At 43.7% G+C, this 16829-nt stretch overlaps 1 protein-coding gene across 1 annotated transcript in view; it reads right to left on the reverse strand.

The window, feature by feature from the left end:
* Positions 1 to 496: 496 nt before the first annotated feature.
* The window catches only part of FAM171A1 (family with sequence similarity 171, member A1), a 66583-nt gene continuing 50250 nt past the window's right edge, over positions 497 to 16829 (reverse strand). Inside the window, exons 7-9 of the mRNA XM_004691268.2 lie at positions 7525 to 7641; positions 4036 to 4150; positions 497 to 3441 (exon numbers count right to left, since the gene is read on the reverse strand). Coding sequence (XP_004691325.2) covers positions 1737 to 3441; positions 4036 to 4150; positions 7525 to 7641 — 1937 coding nt within the window. The 3' untranslated portion in view covers positions 497 to 1736. The remainder of the gene's footprint in view (positions 3442 to 4035; positions 4151 to 7524; positions 7642 to 16829) is intronic.

Genomic DNA, 16829 nt, shown 5'->3' on the forward strand with positions numbered 1-16829 from the left:
CTGATCAACAGCATTTGAGAAAATAGGACAATAAGAATAGGCTTGATTAGTCTACTGTCTGCATGGAATTCAGGAAAAAAGACTTTGAATGAACATAGTCCACTTAATTTAGTTCCAAAATCTGTTCTGTGCCCCCACATCTCTAATAATGATATTGATGAGTTGTTTTATACACATGTGAGATGGTTCTGGTCATTTTAATGAACCTTTTTGAAGCTGTTCTAAGATGGATCAATAATGAACATAAGAGGCTAAAACATCACTTTCTTCTAAAATGCACCCACTGCTTCCAACCTGAAACGCAAATGCTTCCTTGTGTTGTTGATTGGAACTAAACACCAAGGTGGATTTTAATCATAGTGTAAATTTCTGGGTGTCTATGTGGTGGTCTCTGAATATTAGTTCAACAACCAGCATTTCTGGCTGCGGAGAAAAGAACAGCACATTTCAAGAACAACTTTGAAAGGAATAATGGCTCAGAAAGAAGGAAAAAGCCCATAAGATAGCTTTTTTTTTCTTCAGAGTTTATTTTGAATGTTCATTTTTGGATAACCAAGCAGCTCTTTAAGGAGAATGCACAGAAGAGTGATTCTGGCACTTTTGGATAGTACATAAGATTTTTTTAATAGTCACATTCAGCCCACTTGCTCACTCCATACTCCATGTCTGGTGAGCAAGATTAGCCCATAGGATTCCAGAGTTAATACGTAACCATATATACAAACAGCCAATAAAACCATAATGGTGGCCAGCGGCCAAAGGGATGGAGTGGGGAGGGGTATCTCTAAAGTGTCCTCTAGTCTATCTTAGCTAAACAGAATCCACATCACACATGAGAGCTAGAGAGTACACTGCGTTGAAATGAGAATTCTGAGCACAATTGGGCACTTGGCATGCAGTCTAACAAAAAGGGTATCATTTAATAACTTTATAAAATCCAGGCAGTTCAATAAAAGGAGCTAAGAAAAACAACAAAAGAGTGAGGGACTGTTTGTTGTCACTGTAAAAAAGGCACTTGGAGTTAATGGGACCAGGATCGAAGGACTCTTAGCTGATGGAAATTTCAGTATGATTTCATTAAAAGGCTTGGATGTTAAGAGATGACACTGAGGAGTTCCTGAAAGGAGACACTGAAATAAACCACCAAGAAACAGAACAGATTAAAATGAAGGAATAAAACCTTTACAGCCAAATTGTGTTTTTTTGTTTGTTTGTTTGTTTTTTAAAAAGCAAACTGGAAACGAAACCTAACCAAAGCAAACGTCTGAGCAAAATCAGATCACGAAGCAGCGATGCATAGCTTTCCTTTGAGATAATGCATACCTTGAGACACTAAGTGCCAAGCTCATTTCTCAATGATAACTTCACAGTAGCATTATCATGATACAACTGATTCAAGCAATGCAAAAAGAGTTTTATCTGTTCCCAGGATCTGAGGGAGAACTGAGGTTATTAGAACCTAGCAACATCACTTGTGGCTTTTCAGTGTCCTCGGGCAGACGCGTCCAGTGCGTGGAACACATTCAGACACTGCGTTCAGCCACCTTCCTGGAGGTGAGGCCTCCATTAACATCATCCTTTATTCTGAGTAGTAACTAGCATGTATAGCACATCGTAGCAAAGTCCACTTCCCACGGTTGGCGCTGTTTGACTTCCTTCACAAACAGCCAAGAGCTTCCAATAAGAAAGAATTTTTGGCAACTTTGGACGCCACTGTTGGGTGGCTCTGTAGGAGCTCACTTGATGTTAAACGCCATCAGGGGTCTCTCCTCCCGCTTCTGCCAGGGGCTCTTCTTGTCTTCTCCTTGGTCGTCGTCATCTTCGTCATCTTCCTCTTCCTCCTGAGCAGGTCTTCTCTGTTCGGGACTGGCCAGTGGCTCTGGGGGGACATCTGCAGTTCGTTTTGTCGTCTCCTCCTGCAGGCTGGGTAGCTGGCTGCCGCTCCTCCGGCTAGAGCCATCCAGCAAACACCGCAGAGCACTGTCCTCGGGGGTACAGGCGGTGGTGCCACACTCACTGCCACTTTGGTCCATGTCGTCCAGGTAGACGAGCTGCGTATAGGCGGTGCTGTCCGCAGCCCGGAGTTCTTTCTGGGGGTGCTCCTGGACAGGTGGGTGGTTCTGTGAAAGGGACAAGGGATCCCCTCTTCCCTTCCGGGCAGATTTTGGTTCATTCATGTCCACACCGGAGTCCAAGCTGGCATCGTTGCTTCCGTTCCTTCCAGCTCTTTGGAGATCAATGTACGAATGTCTAACATGAGCATTGGACCTGCCATCCAGGGAGACAAACCATGCCCGGGGGTGTGGCAGTGGCTTCCCACCCCCGAGTTCCATCAGAGCCTTTTCCGTCAGAAGCTGGACCTCGCTGTTCATCTGAGCCAGGGCAGCATCATTCAGGGACGCTGGGATGGACAGCGACTCTGACATGGATGCGTTCTGTGGGTTCCACTCCCGAGCGCCCGTGTCTTGCAAGTGCTGCTGGGAGATTGCCTGGCAAGATAAGGGCTGGGCTTGGATCTGGGAGGAGGGGTGTGGGAAGATCCCTGCGTGAGGGCTGGAGAGCTCAGCCTGTAGTCTCTCTATTTCAAGCTGCTGGTCAGCTGGGACCACCAGAGGCTGGCCCACATAGGAATGGTCCCCTGGGAGTTTCATATAATGAGCGGGGATGACCAAGGCAGGTAATACTTTTCTGTAAACGCTGTCATTGACCTGATCGACAGAACTACAGCAGATCAGCTGGCCAGGCCGTGGAAAAGATGTAGGCCTTTCCAGGTGGTCTACTGACCGCGACATCATACATTCGGCTGGCCTGCGATCCAGGAGCTGCTCCTTTTCAGGAGAGGAGGGTGCAGGGTACAGGTGTTCCTGAATGGTGAGCTTACTTCCTGTGGAGATATGGTGGATGGAGGCCTGACTGTCTCTGTCTTGCTTGTCAAATAAAGACTGCGAGAGCATGGCATTGTAACTCCTCCTGTAGTCACTGCTGCCAGGGGACTCGTAGCCTTCTCTCTCCAGAGACTTTCTGGACTTTAAGGGAAAAATCTCCACAGACTTGCGGTAGTCTTTTCCCAGTGTGCCACTTGGTGTCAGGTTATCGAAGGAGATTTGGCTTTTATCCTCTTCCTTATGGGAGAGCAGTTCCTCCCGAGAGCTGAATTCTTGTGAGGTACTGTAGGAGAGCTTGAGCATAGGGGTGTGCATGTCTACTTCTCCACTGGAAGAGACCATCTCTAAGTGGACTCCGCTCATCAGCTCCTTCGTGCCTGAGGTATCGGGGCGACCGTGGCTGGTGACAGAAAGTGGGCCAGGGAATTCTGACTCCCGACGTGAGAACAGCAAGTTTATGTGGGACATGGAAGTCGACTGGTCTCTTTTGGAACTCTCCAGGGCCGCGGGAAGTTGCAGTTTTCTGTGGTGCTGACGAGGTTTCAAGCACTTCCGTCTGCAACCAAAAATACAATCCATACCCAAAGATTAAAGAGTCATAGTCAAGTTTCAAGTGAAGCCCTAATTCTCCATTTCCACAGGAAGCTACAAGACAAACCACTAAATTGGCAGCCAAAGACTTCTCACCCCACACCTCCATCCTTACTTTAATTCACAGCAGCACAATCCAGAGAGCTCCCCCTTGGGCATTTATATAAGTACATCCAAGTTACTGATTTAAAGCTGTTACCCAGAGCCTATGAAAAACATGTTCACAAAGAACAGACAAGGTATCAAAATGAGACTATTTCTGCTTCGTCCTTGAGGACATCATCTCTGAATCAGTCTTCTGGAATATTCTGAATGAATCATATCACTGCTATAACTTTCTTTTAAATAACTCTCCCAAGCAAGGTTAAACACAGTATGCCTCACTTGTCTTGTTTGTTTGCAACTTAGGTGACAAATGTTTAGTTTTCAGATAGGTTTTTATGAGTAAAAAAGGACCTCAATTCAGAAGGGAAAAACAACAGCAACAACAACCCTCAATATCAATACTTGCACAAGAAATCCCAAATTAAAAGATATTAGCAAAATGGTAAAACTTTACCTGCAATAATACAAAAGGAGACACAGCAAAACCAAAAGGATGAAAGCCATTCCTCCTAAAATGGCCAAAAGAAACACCGTGTGATACGTGGTAATGTCCTGTGTGACAACGGGACCTGGAGGGTCAGAAAAGGGCATTTTAGATTTGTGAGAACCTTTAAGTAAAAAGAGGGATGACAGTCAACAAGAACATGACGTTTTCTCCTTATTCCTGCTGGCTGGAGCGTGGAGAAGTGCCCAGACGGAAGCCCCCTTCGAGGATGTGCTTGCCACAGCCCCAAAATCCCAGGCAGTGTAAAGGGATTAACACGTCCATTACTGCAGCAGCTGTGGCCCAGAGCATGCCGAATACACCACACTAAACGCAGTGTCGAGAGTCCCTCCTTGGCCAGGAAGAGAGCAGCATCTGGTAGCATGTTCAGCATTAGAAGTACTTGATCTTTTAATAAAAGAAAATGGATGCATGAAAATACAATGAATGGGACTCTTACACACAGAGAGATGGCTTGAATAACTGGGGGCTTTATACTGCAGGGAGAAAAAACATCCACAAGATTTTATTCTCACTTCCCTGAGCAGTCAATTGCTGTGTGGAGAGCCCTTTATCTAAATGAATGAGTTGAAATTTAAGTATGAAAGAAATTTACTATGACTTTAAAAGAATCCACAGCTTATTATGAGGGTGTTAAATGTTTTTAAAATGCCTTTCACTTTTACAAGTAACATCTTCCTCTCCAATTGCCTTGTCAAAATGGTTAGCCTGATGTGGCCTTCGGAATTTAAAGACAAATGCTTATCAGAGACAATCATATTTCTTTTGGATTTACATTGCAAAGAATCCTGTGGTAGACTCTATATTCCATGTAGCAAGGGATAGCCTAATGTAACTGATGGCAGATTGACAAGAACAATGAAATCCTCTCTAGATTTTAAGATTTGGACATTCCTTGGTGTCTGGGTATCCTGGCCCAACAGTTGGGCAGGGATGTGGCTTCCGGTACTATTAGAGTAGCATGGTTATGAGCACTAAACGCCCATTTACGTAGCGATTTTTTTTTTTTTTTAAGATTTATTTATTTATTTGTACAGAACTGGGTTACAGGCCAGAGATGCGGAGGGTGAGAGAATTCACCAGAGAGAGAGCGGGGAGCAGAACAGGCAGATGGACGAAGTACACTGCTGAGGGGAGCAGCAGGTGGGTCAGGAGAGGTCTGCCTCGCCATGTGGTCGCCTCGGGGCAGGCGGGAATCGAACTCATGCAGAAGTGGCTCTAGCTTCTTAGTGCAGTGCTTTACCCCACTGCGCCACCAGGGAGGGCCTACTTAGCGATTTTTTAATATTTTACAGGATAGATTTCCTTGAAAGCCTCTTGAGGCAGACACATCTTAATTTAAGAACTAGATAACCTAAGGGGAATTATTAGTTTTTGAAAATAGTGAAAATATTTACGTTTGAAAGCTCATTCTCTCCTTACTATAATTCACTTCACTGGGGCAGAAGGGTGGAGTTGATGTTTACCACAGTTGGAAAAAAGACTGCAAATGAGATACTGCCTTAACTGTTCAGAGAAACACGCTTTTACACAAAGACAACCCCCAAAGACAATGTTCTTGCAATGTCTTGGCAGGAATCACTGAGAAATCCGGGCATACATAAACATCATCCCAAAGAAATGGAACTCAGTCCTTTGTACTTAAATGTTATCATTTTAACGTCTGTCAATTGAAATCTTTAAAACATAAAATCTCTCAGCTGAAATTCATAACCATTCTTCCTTTCCTTCTTTAACCAGGGGATTAAAGAAAAACCCTAAGGATTTTCTTGTTGGATTTGGGTTCATGACGGTATAAAGCATCACTGTACTTTAATGAAAGTAAAAGTGCTGAGGTTACCAGCACACACGTGTTTCCACAGAAAACGCCATCAGGGGCTGGGTTATGTTTTTTTTTTTAATATAATAGTTTATTTTTACATCATTTTGTACATTTTCTTTTAATCTCAATTGTAATCCCTGTGGGTGTCCCATCACCAAGTCACCCATGTGCCACCACCATAGTCCAGTGCACTTCCCTCCCCCCTGGGCTATGTGTTTTTAATAGTTTTTGGTCTCTTCTTTCACAGCAGCGGGACTACAGTGGACCTACTATCGCCAGCATTGCTTTCTCCCCTCTTTCCAAAAGGGTCTATTAGTCTGTCACCTGATGGGAGGACCAACAGCCATGGTTGCTTGAGATATATCTAAAATAAAAGTTAACTTTAATGTGGGGGCTTTGTAGCTTCAGCACTGGTACTTAAGGAATTTCTTCTCCTTTGTTCCTTCCTTCTAGCCTTCCGTCCTCTTGCTCGTAGTAAAGATAGTTCAGATGTAGAGACTGGGCATTTCTGTACTTGGCTCATGTCTATATTGCGGTAAGAACAATATCATATAGGAAAACATGTACCCTAAAAACATGGATACAAAGTACCAATTTTCTATGTATAGGACTATAAAGGAAATGGAACAGATTTTCAACATCCATCTAAAGAATGGTTTCCATCAAAGTATTTACTTTGGGAGTCAAGTCTTCATTCCAAAAATGATTCCATTATGGAAATACTTTGAACTCCCATTTTGGAACCTTCATGGTTAATTTATAAGCAACACCTTTTAATCACTGCACACTGTCAACCAACTCAACCTCTGAGCTTGTTCATTAGACAGGGATGTGTATGACTTTTAGATGTGTCTGAGAAAAATCAAAGGAGCCCTCGGAGTCTATAGATTTGCCACTAGTGAAAAGCTGCACTAATAAGGCAGTCCAAGTGATTCGGATTTTAAAGGCATTTTGAGCACAGAAGACATCCCTGGAAATAATTGCCCCCAAGATGAACTATTTTGAAAAAGAATTCTTGAATACTCATTGGGATAAGTTGGGGCATGTAGGCTAAAAAAAAAAAATTAGTGACACTTCAAAAATATGAGTTAATTTACAGATCCTATAATGGAGATGAATATTCTTTTAGAACAGAGCAAATAAATGGCGTATACTTTAAAATGCTCATTTTTAAGCCAAGTCAAGCTTTTCACCCCAAGAAGTCTCCAATAATGACTTTTCTGTTAGTCCCTCTGTTGAGTGTCTTTTCTTCCGTGTTCTCTTACACCAACCCACAGCTGTTTTAGGAATTAGGGAGGAGGTCAAAAGCGCCTCTATGGGTTTTAGATTAAGAATTCCCCACGGCAGCTGTCTGAACAAAACAGAGGCACGAGACAAGACTATTTTCTATGCATTATTCTTATCCTAGATGGGAGCGTTCCAACCAGAACACCCCCACTTCCTTGAAATACTTAAGTTTCGTCATTTGATTTTTCCAATGAAGAAGATGGATCCATTTTTTTTTTTTTTTTGGAATTAGATGTTATCTGCCTGCTGAAGTTGTTTTCAAAAGCATACTTAGTGTAAACTCTCAAAGAAATTATTCCCTGTCACTGTCAGCATTGGCTTTGTGCTACCTGGGTTTGGAGGCGACATGGCTGCCACCCAGTAGCCCAATTGAGGGGCGATGTATGTCCACGTCAGCTGGCTGCCCTCCTGGTGCACAAGGCCCAGACCACTCTTCAGCCACGTTCCTGTAGGATGGGAAAAAAAAATGTCAGCTAGATGCACACTGAACTCCTATTTACGGCTTAAACACATTATACAGGTCACCTCAGCTGTCATATTTATAACCCCTGAGATAGCCAAGGAAGTTCAAATGACATCTAGGGACCACAAACAGCTTTTTATAGATTCCTTGTCATTCCCTTCAGCACAAATTGAGCAATTTTTGTTTTTCTTTGCCTTCCTGATTAAATTCCCTTCAGCCACTTTAGCAAACAACCTTGCTTCCATTCAGAATCTTTTGGAGCTGAGATACAGAATAAAAGGAGCATGATACCTTTTGATGGGTAAAAATGGGAAAAAAGAAGGGACTCCAGCACTGTGTATTTATCCTTAAGCAAATAAGTGAATTTCCTATTCTGGTTACATCAGAATTACTTAGGGCACTGTGTGTGTGTGTGTGTGTGTGTGTGTATATATATATATATATATATATTTTCATTTGAGCTAATTTTGGTTTACAACACTGTATATGATTCCCAGGTATAGGTTCGCACCTCTTCAGATGTATGTTTCCACACCACACCCCTATAAAGTACCCAAATTCCTTCACCAGAGCCTACTAGTTACCCTCTATATTTTGCCCCACCTCAGACAACCCCTCTCTTCTGGCCAATTCTACAGTCAGATTTCTAGGGTTGGTTTTGGTTTAGTTTGGGCTGTTCTTCTGTGTTGTTTTCTATATTCCCCATATGAGTGAAATCATCTGGTATTTATTTTTCTTAGGCATGTCTAAAAAAATATAGAGACTACTCGGTCCCATCTTTGCACATGTCAAGCCGGTAAGCCAGGCTTAGGTGAAAATTTTTCAAAGTTTCCAGTTGGTTCTGATGCTTAGCAAAGTTAAGCTCTGCGCCCCATCTTTCAGTTATTAATGTAAGTAGTACTTAACCACAACAATGTGTTTTTACATACATACATTTCTTTAATTTTTGCAGCAAGCAACCCTCCACGTAGGACTCATTTCCTCTTTTTGGATGAGGACACACAGATCAGTGGGCTACATAACTTTTCCAGGAACTCCCAGTGGCAGCGGAAAGAGCAGGCACAGCCCTAGTTGTGTCTGCATGGCTGCTGCCATTTCTCCACCGACTGTGCTGCATCTCCTACCAGCCTCCTGGCAACTGATGGCATTTTCCCTCTAGAAGGCTTCTAGGAGAGTCCCAATGATGTGCATTAAACTGCCCGTGGGTGTATGCTGTCTCCTGTCTCATCTCTTATCTGCAGCTGGCAATAGAAAGCAAGGGAGAGCACCAGCTGTGCCCTCAGAGGTGTGTGAATGCCCACCCAACCTGCAAGCACCTGGACATGGGTCACTTATATAGGGCTTCTGCTTCCCTGGGTGCCACAGAGCTCCCACGCTCTGCTGGCTCCTAAGAACATCCACCCCCTGACATGGCCACCCGTGGAACCCTGCCCACTGGAGACCTACATCTGTCATCTGTGTACCAGGTATTCTACCAGTGGTCTCCAAATCCTTACCTTCCTGTGTATGCATTTTACTGAGATGGCAAGAGATGGCAATCGTGAATGATTTTTCCCTTCAAGAAAGACAGAATGCTTGGGGCTGCTTCAGGTCTATCAGTTGCCATAGCAACATTCAAATGGATGTGTGGAAGGTGTTGGTGGTGATGCACACCTCCTTCCCCGCTCAGAGTAAAACAAAGGAGGATGGAAAATCCAGGCAGCCCCCACTGAGCTCTTTGCATTATCTGACCTTTTCGTGCAACAGGCTGAATCACTGCACAGAGTGTTTCAAACCACGTGAGGTAAGAATACAAGCTGAAGGTGCACTTGAGAAAAGGACTCTGAGAACAAGGATGCCCCCTGCAGCTCATTTGCTGAACACCTACCCAGAGAGCTGCTCCAGCATCACTGGCTTGTCCAGGGCCACAGACAACATGAAAACAGGGCATTTGACTAGTGAAGCTAATGGGTTTCTCTGTTGCCAAGAGTTTCCCTGAAGGTAGAGAACAGATTGTTTGCAACAGCTTCCAGTCCCCCCATGGGGGATCCCATGCTGCTTAGTTCAGGCTTTACATACCACCCCCACACGCCTCCACAACAGCAGCCCCGACTCTGACTGCCTCTCCTGTCAGCCAGGAAGTGGCCTGCATTCTTGGGTTTGCAGTTTTCCCCAGATTAGATCCCTGAGTCACCACTCTTCAATTGGAGCAGATGCCAGGTTAGGCTGAAGGGGACCCAGCAGGAAAGAGCTGGGAGCTCTGCATCCCAATTCCTATCATAACTCAAAACTAAGCTACTTCAAATTATTGCTCAGTTGCCTTTGTTTACAATGCAAACATGTCAAGTGGAAGCAGACTTTTAAAATATTTGCCAGTTGCAGTGAGGACAGTCAAGTGGGTGGACACCCACCTCCACCACGACCACCAAGCTAACAAGTACTACGTCTTCAAGTCAAGACTGGAGGCCCAGTTGAGCAGTGGGGGTGAATTATTTTCTCTCCTGCTATGAGTGAAACCATCTGGTATTTTTTCTTTTCTTTCTGGCTTATTTCACTAAGCACGATCCCTTCCAGCTCCATCCATGTTGCTGCAAAAGGCATGAGTTTATCCATTTTGATTGCTGAGTAATGATCCATTGTGGTTATGTACCACATCTTTTTAATCCAGTCATCTACTTTTGGGCATTTGGGTTGATTCCATGTCTTTCCTATTGTAAATAAAGCATCAGTAAACATGGAAGGGTATGTTCATGGTTTTTAAAAACAATGCTATTGCATACGAAACAGACAACAGGATAGCGTAAACACCACTTTTATATGTAGTGGGAACCAGAACATCTGTGTGACTCACTTTACAACAGTGCTCGCTGTTGCAGGATCTGCATGTGACAACACAGTATCTCCAAGGTGTGCCTTACTGTGGTAAGTGGGGTGTGCTGGGCAGGAAAGATATGCAGGAAGTGTGCCTAGAGTCACACTAAGTCAAGCAAAGTCTTCTGGGAGAGGGACATTTATTTTGGCCTAAGTTTTCCACAAAATGTACAGATATTCAGTGAATAAAGGCTGACACTGGCCAGGATTTCAACAATCTTGCTGTTATTGGCAAAAGCATTTCTGCGCTTTCTGTGCTTTGTAGGAGCAAAGATGCTACAGGAAGTATGAGAAATGATGAGTTGCATACTGGAGACACACTCATTACTGACTCGGATGCCACAGGCGAGGAAGCAGCCCCCTCCTGAGATGCTGTCACACCCTGGGAGAGTCCTGCACTCACGGCTGGCGTGCCAGTGGCGGCATCACTGGTGATACCAGACAATGGCAGAACAAACAGGCTTGGTCAAGTCTCAGCTACTGAAGGTTTTGTGACATGGCACCTGTGAATGGGTGTGAAGAGGGCTGACCTGACCCTTCCATTCCTGGGGGCTCCAAGGTCTGCTCAGACGGAACGAGGGAGGACTAGGTGATTCCTGCTGGTGGATGCAGGAAAACGCCAGCTGCAAGGCCTTTTGGACGTTCTGCTGTCCACACACCTTCCTCCTGCCTGGGGCCAGCCCCTGGAACCTCCCAGGCCAGTGCAATGGCCTGACAGGCTGTTCTGTGAAGGCTGCCTCCTCTGTGGTCCAGATACACAGCAGGCTGGGCCGCTACTCTCTCAGATCCACTTCTTGTGTTCTGTGTTTCTCTTCCTCCAACCCACTCCTGGCAGCCTCTTCCCATCCTGGCCTCTGCAAGGATGATTACTGACGCTCAGGCTCCTCCTCACAGTCCAGGTAGCATTTGGGACGTGCGGCATCCAGGCAGGGGACCTGGAGAAGGTGTGCAGGTGCTCTACCTGCTGCCGTGCCAGGTCACCACCCACCTTCACACTCAGCTCCTGCACAAAGGGAGCAGCCGGCTGTTCAGTGGGTCTGTGGGGAGCGGGCTGGCGTCCACAAGCACCTCTGTGCTCTCACCAAGGCCCGGCTGCGTCTATTACTGGGGCTCTGTGTATGCAGAGGTTATACAGAAACCCCTGCCCGCCCACGCCCCTCCCAGCCTCATCAAGGAAATGCTGTTACTAAAATTTCTAGATCATTGGGTTTTAAATAGGCCTGAAAGTACTTGAACCTTCTCTTTAAGTTAATATATAAAACAGAGAAAAGAGCTTCTCTGCAAGAAGGTGAAGTGACTCTCCCCTTCTCCATGGAAACCCCCAAGATATCCCCTAACGGTGGTGTGGAAGCTATTCTATACAACTTGTGTCATTTGTGAAAAATTGAAAAAAAAAAAAACAGCTTTATTAAAATTCTAAAAAGTATCACTCCTGCCTTATAAGTCAAACATAATTTTGACTCTTCATGATAACCCAGGTCATGTGATGATCGAATACAATGGTGGGTTCTAAAATATCCAAGCCTTTGGGCTCTGAGTGACAACACAGCTCTCACACTAAACACCCTGCCCAGCCCCTCTTCCTCCTTCCTTTCCAGTTATCAGTGTTCCATTATCATCGCTGCTTTCTTACCACTGAAAGCCCCCACTGCGCCCTCCACCCAGCACTGCCTGCAAGAACTGAGTCTGGGATGGCCATGGCAGGGTGAGGGGCTGGGGAATAAAATCAGACATCTAATGGTGAGATTCTGCATTCAGCATTTTTTTCTCCCAACACCCTTAGATCAGTTTTTGTTGGAATTTTCATTCTCTAGAGTTAAATTGTCTACCATGGATTTAGATAATATTTTAAAGATAAATACTTTTTGGAAAAACTGTCCTAATCTTTTAAAAATGAGTTAGTTATGCATTCAGCTGGCAAGGTTCATTGTGTAAAAAGCACCAAGAGTTCTTAACTTGGAAGCTACATTTAACTACTATGGTTATTACATACAATAACTGACAGGAAGAAAAAAAAACGATATGCCTTATGCTTGCCTGTGAGAGCTGATGGGGTCTCTTAGCAATCGCTGAGAGTGCTGCTTTCTTGCTTGGTTACCAAGCAATAATGAAATCAGTTTCTATTTGCAAAATATAAAGAAAAGTCAGTTCAGAAATGTAACAATGGTTATCAAAAGGGAAAAGAACTCTAAAATAGGCAAAAGGAACCAAAAGACAATATCTAACTGGATACACCCTAGAGGGTGCTGACTTACTTGCTTTTCCAGTATGTATGGCCCATGTGCTGTGCCTGGAAAGCCCTTGTACTACCTGCCACCTTACTTCCCAGCATTTATATTATGAACACTCTTGATTTTGATAAAGGATACTATAAGGCAAGCCCACAATTACCGTCATAAACTGAAGTTGGCCACTGTACAACAATGCAAGTCTCTGCTCTTACATTGAGATTTGTTACCACATCAGACCTCACAACAGGGGGTAGATACAAATCCAGCATTAGAAAGGGCCAACTGACCATGTGCTCCTGGCATAAGGTAGTTCTGGATATGAACTCCAGTTTCACCCCATTCTAGCTGTGTGAACCAAGGACCTGTCAAGGGAGGCACAGCAGAGAAACTGAAGGGCACTCATGGTGCCAGGGAGCCATCTCTTGTCATGTAAACAATGAATGGCCTTATTGGTTCAGCATGTGTTGTGCATTCTGCTTTACTCTTCTAATTCAGATATAATTTTTCTGACTTAGAGTGAGTTCTACTAGGTCAGCAAGGTCTGATTCATGAAGAAATTCCATAGAGTAACCTTTGCAAAAAAAGTTTCTACCAATCAAAAGGTGATTATTCACACTGTAAAGTTTTGGGGGGTTATTTATGGCAAGAGATGAGACACACATGCACGAGCCAGTTATGAACTCAAGGTAATAGGGGCTTACTGCTGTCCTGTCACTTAGGATGACTATGGCCAGCAACCTCCTCCTCACTTGGGCAATGGGGAATGTGCTCATGAGTGAGCCCAGTGTGGGCTCTGGTTTCTTGGAGGAACAGTCTTGTTAAGAGCTCTGCATTTCTCAGAGCCATAGAGAGCTTATTATTGTTATTGGCAGTTTTAACTATGAGATCCCTTCAGATTCCTGAGTATGCTGACTTCCTCTACAAACCAGATGGCTTATTTTTCAGGGCTTTCATCTGCATTATCGTAAGCTGTAAATGCCATTATATTTTTCTACTAGTTGTATCTATCGAACTAGCAAAGTCTCAGTCTATTCTGTCACATGCTTTAACAAAAACGGGATAGGTTCCCTCACTACAATCAGAATATGAATCCGTCTGTCCTATGTCACATTCATTGATATAGCTGAAACATGGAAATTTTTGCTTTTATGATATTGCACTATCATCTTCTTTTCTCCAAATTAAAATCTGTGCCTTTGAGTAGCTATGTTTCCTTCTTTGTTTTTTTTTTTTTTTTTTTTTTTCAGGAAATCTGTGAGAGGGAATAGTCTTTGTTAGTTACGTAGCAAAATATTTACCCGGTGGTCAATTATTTAACCATTCTTGTTGAAAGCCACCAAGGTGAAGAGCAAAAGTTATGCGCAGATGGTTGGATTCTTATAGCTTCGGGCAAGTAAATTTCAGGACTGGTTTCAACAAGAATAAAATTAAAGCCAATTCACTATAACCAACCTTCTGTTTGAAACATAAAGTCACAGCTATGTTGAATTGTAAGAAATAAATCTATATTCAGCTACCACGTGTTTGTGGACATTTTTAGGATCATTTTTGAGAAACAAGATTCTTAAAAATAAATTTAAGTTATTGATTTTTTTTCCCCCTTTAAGTTTCAGCTGAGCTATCACAAGACTTAAGAAGGAACAGGAATAAGAAACCATAAAGATTCTGGCAGAGTTATGGAAAACATCTGCCTTAAATAGGTAGTGAGAAGTATTAGGATATACAATAGCACTAATAAAATTTAATGACAGAATTTATAATAGGTATATATAAATTTCCAGAGCATAAGCTAATTAGGTCAATATGAAGAGAAATTTGTTCATTACCCACTAAATCCAATATCCATTTTGCAATTACACATTAGAAGGGATTGGATGGGGGAAGCACCCCCCGATTGTGGAAGGCTTAGCCACTAACCTCCCTGTATTAGAAAACTCAGTCAACTGAAAGACATAACAGAAAATTTGACAAACCTCTGGACAGATATGGTAAGATGCTCTAAACCAGTGTTGTTAAAGACCTGACTAAAATGGAGATCTTGTTAGAATGCAGATTCCCATTGTGCAGGTCTAGAGTAAAACAAGAGATTCCTCAGTTCTAAAAAGCTTCTCAGTACTTTAACAAAATTCTAAATTATTTGCACTTTTGTGAGTTTGATGATCCTTTTAGAAAAAGTTGATGTTGTACAGTGCATCAATGGGCAGCCAGTGCTTGAAGAAACATCTGAAATATCTATAATAGCTTTAAGAATCAGTGGCTTGTTCTACCAGTGGGGGTGGGGGGGGGGTGTTGCTGCTGTCCCCTTGCTTAAAGGGACAGTGCTGCTTGGTGATGTGGTTGCTAGAGGTGTGCCCAATCAGTTCCAACTGAGGACCTCTGCCTTGATTTGTATTTCCTACCTGGAATGTTCTGTTCTTCCCAAACAGTCTGTTGTTAGCCTCCCAGGTCAAATGTCACTTTTCTAAAGGTTCTGACCAGCCAATCATTCACGCTTACATCATCCTGCTTAACTGTCTTGCAGAACTTATGTGAGCTGAAGTAAATGGGTTCATTGGCTGTCTCCTTCATTTAAAACAAAACACTCACAATTCTAGGAACCTTCCTTGACTTGTCATTGCTTTATCCCGAGAGCCTAGAATAGTCATATCTGGCATAAAGATGTTCAATAAATTATTTGATGAAATGAATGATTTGATTTTTTTTTAAAGATTTATTTATTTTTTGCATACAGAACTGGGTTACAGCCCAGAGGAGCAGGGGCAGTGAGAGGATTCACCAGAGACAGAGTGGGGAGCAGGGAACAGGCAGATCCATGAAATACACTGCTGAGGGGAGCAGTGGGCGGGTCAGGAGAGGTCTGTCAGCCATATGGATCGCCTCCAGGGCAGGGATTGAATCGCACTGAAGCAGCTGCGGCCAGCTTGCAGTGCTGCATCCTAACCCGTTGTGCCACCAGGGAGGGCCCTGATTTGATTTTTTGAGAGACACCATGGAATAGAATTCCACGTGAAACCTTTCAGTTTTTGAGTTGACAGCAAATTAAAACACCACGAACAAACAAATGCCCCCAAACAATTGTATGGGCCAAACCAAACACATCTGGGAATGGGCTGCTGTTTTGCAGTCCTAGATTTAGCCCATTATTCTATTAAGCTACATTAAGTCTTGGCATAGAAGCAGGAATTCACAAAAATCGAACCTACTAGAAGAAGAGGAGGATTTGAAGTCTGAAGGAATTCATTCTTGTATCGCCCCTCGCTAGGCTGGGCATGTACTCTGGCCACTTGTTCTGGACTTTGGCTGATTCTGGTTAAAAAAGATGATAGCTCCCATTTCCAGGATTATTTGGAGAGTAGTGGAGGGAAAATAGCTGACTTACAGTTACACCTCTTTGTTAATGGATAAGCTCAGTCTAAAATAAGCAGAAAACAAAAATCTGTTTTGAAATGGTCCTATTTCCCTTCCCTTTTAATTTGGATACCCTTCATCCTGCACCTCTGAAACAGCTGAGCTGCCACATTCAACCACCTCTAGGAGTTATATTCAAGGCTCACCCTTAACATTTACAGAACTCAAGGCCAGCGAGTATAAATGGGAGTCAGTATACACTATGTCTAAATATGTAAACCTATGAAGCAGGCAACCGCATAGTGAAATAAATAAAGCATGGAACCTCCAAAGGAAATGCCTTTGAGACTGGAGCCCGCTGGTGCAGGAGCCTGCCCAGACTTCAGTGCAAGTCAGTCTGGGCATGGGGTAGCTTTTCCCCTTTTATATCTGGAGCAATCAGTTTGGGGCTAAATGGGCCAATCAGGTTCAAGCTCTATAGACACCACTCAACTTTGAGTTAATCATTCTGATTCAAAATGGAACTTGAGATGATTGGTGCTAAGGGTCCAATCAGATGCTTAGGCTTGAAAATGGTGCAGGGCCCTCCCTGGTAGTGCAGCGGCTTAGATTGCAGCACTGCAAGCTGGCCACATCGGCCTCAGTGCAAGTTGGATTCCTGGCCCTGGAGGTGACCACATGGCGCAGCAGACCTCTCCTGACCCGCCCGCTGCTCCCCTCAGCAGTGTACTTCATCAATCTG

The sequence above is a fragment of the Condylura cristata genome, unplaced genomic scaffold (assembly GCF_000260355.1).
Source record: "Condylura cristata isolate star-nosed mole 26May11 unplaced genomic scaffold, ConCri1.0 scaffold00030, whole genome shotgun sequence".
Lineage (NCBI taxonomy): Eukaryota > Metazoa > Chordata > Mammalia > Eulipotyphla > Talpidae > Condylura > Condylura cristata.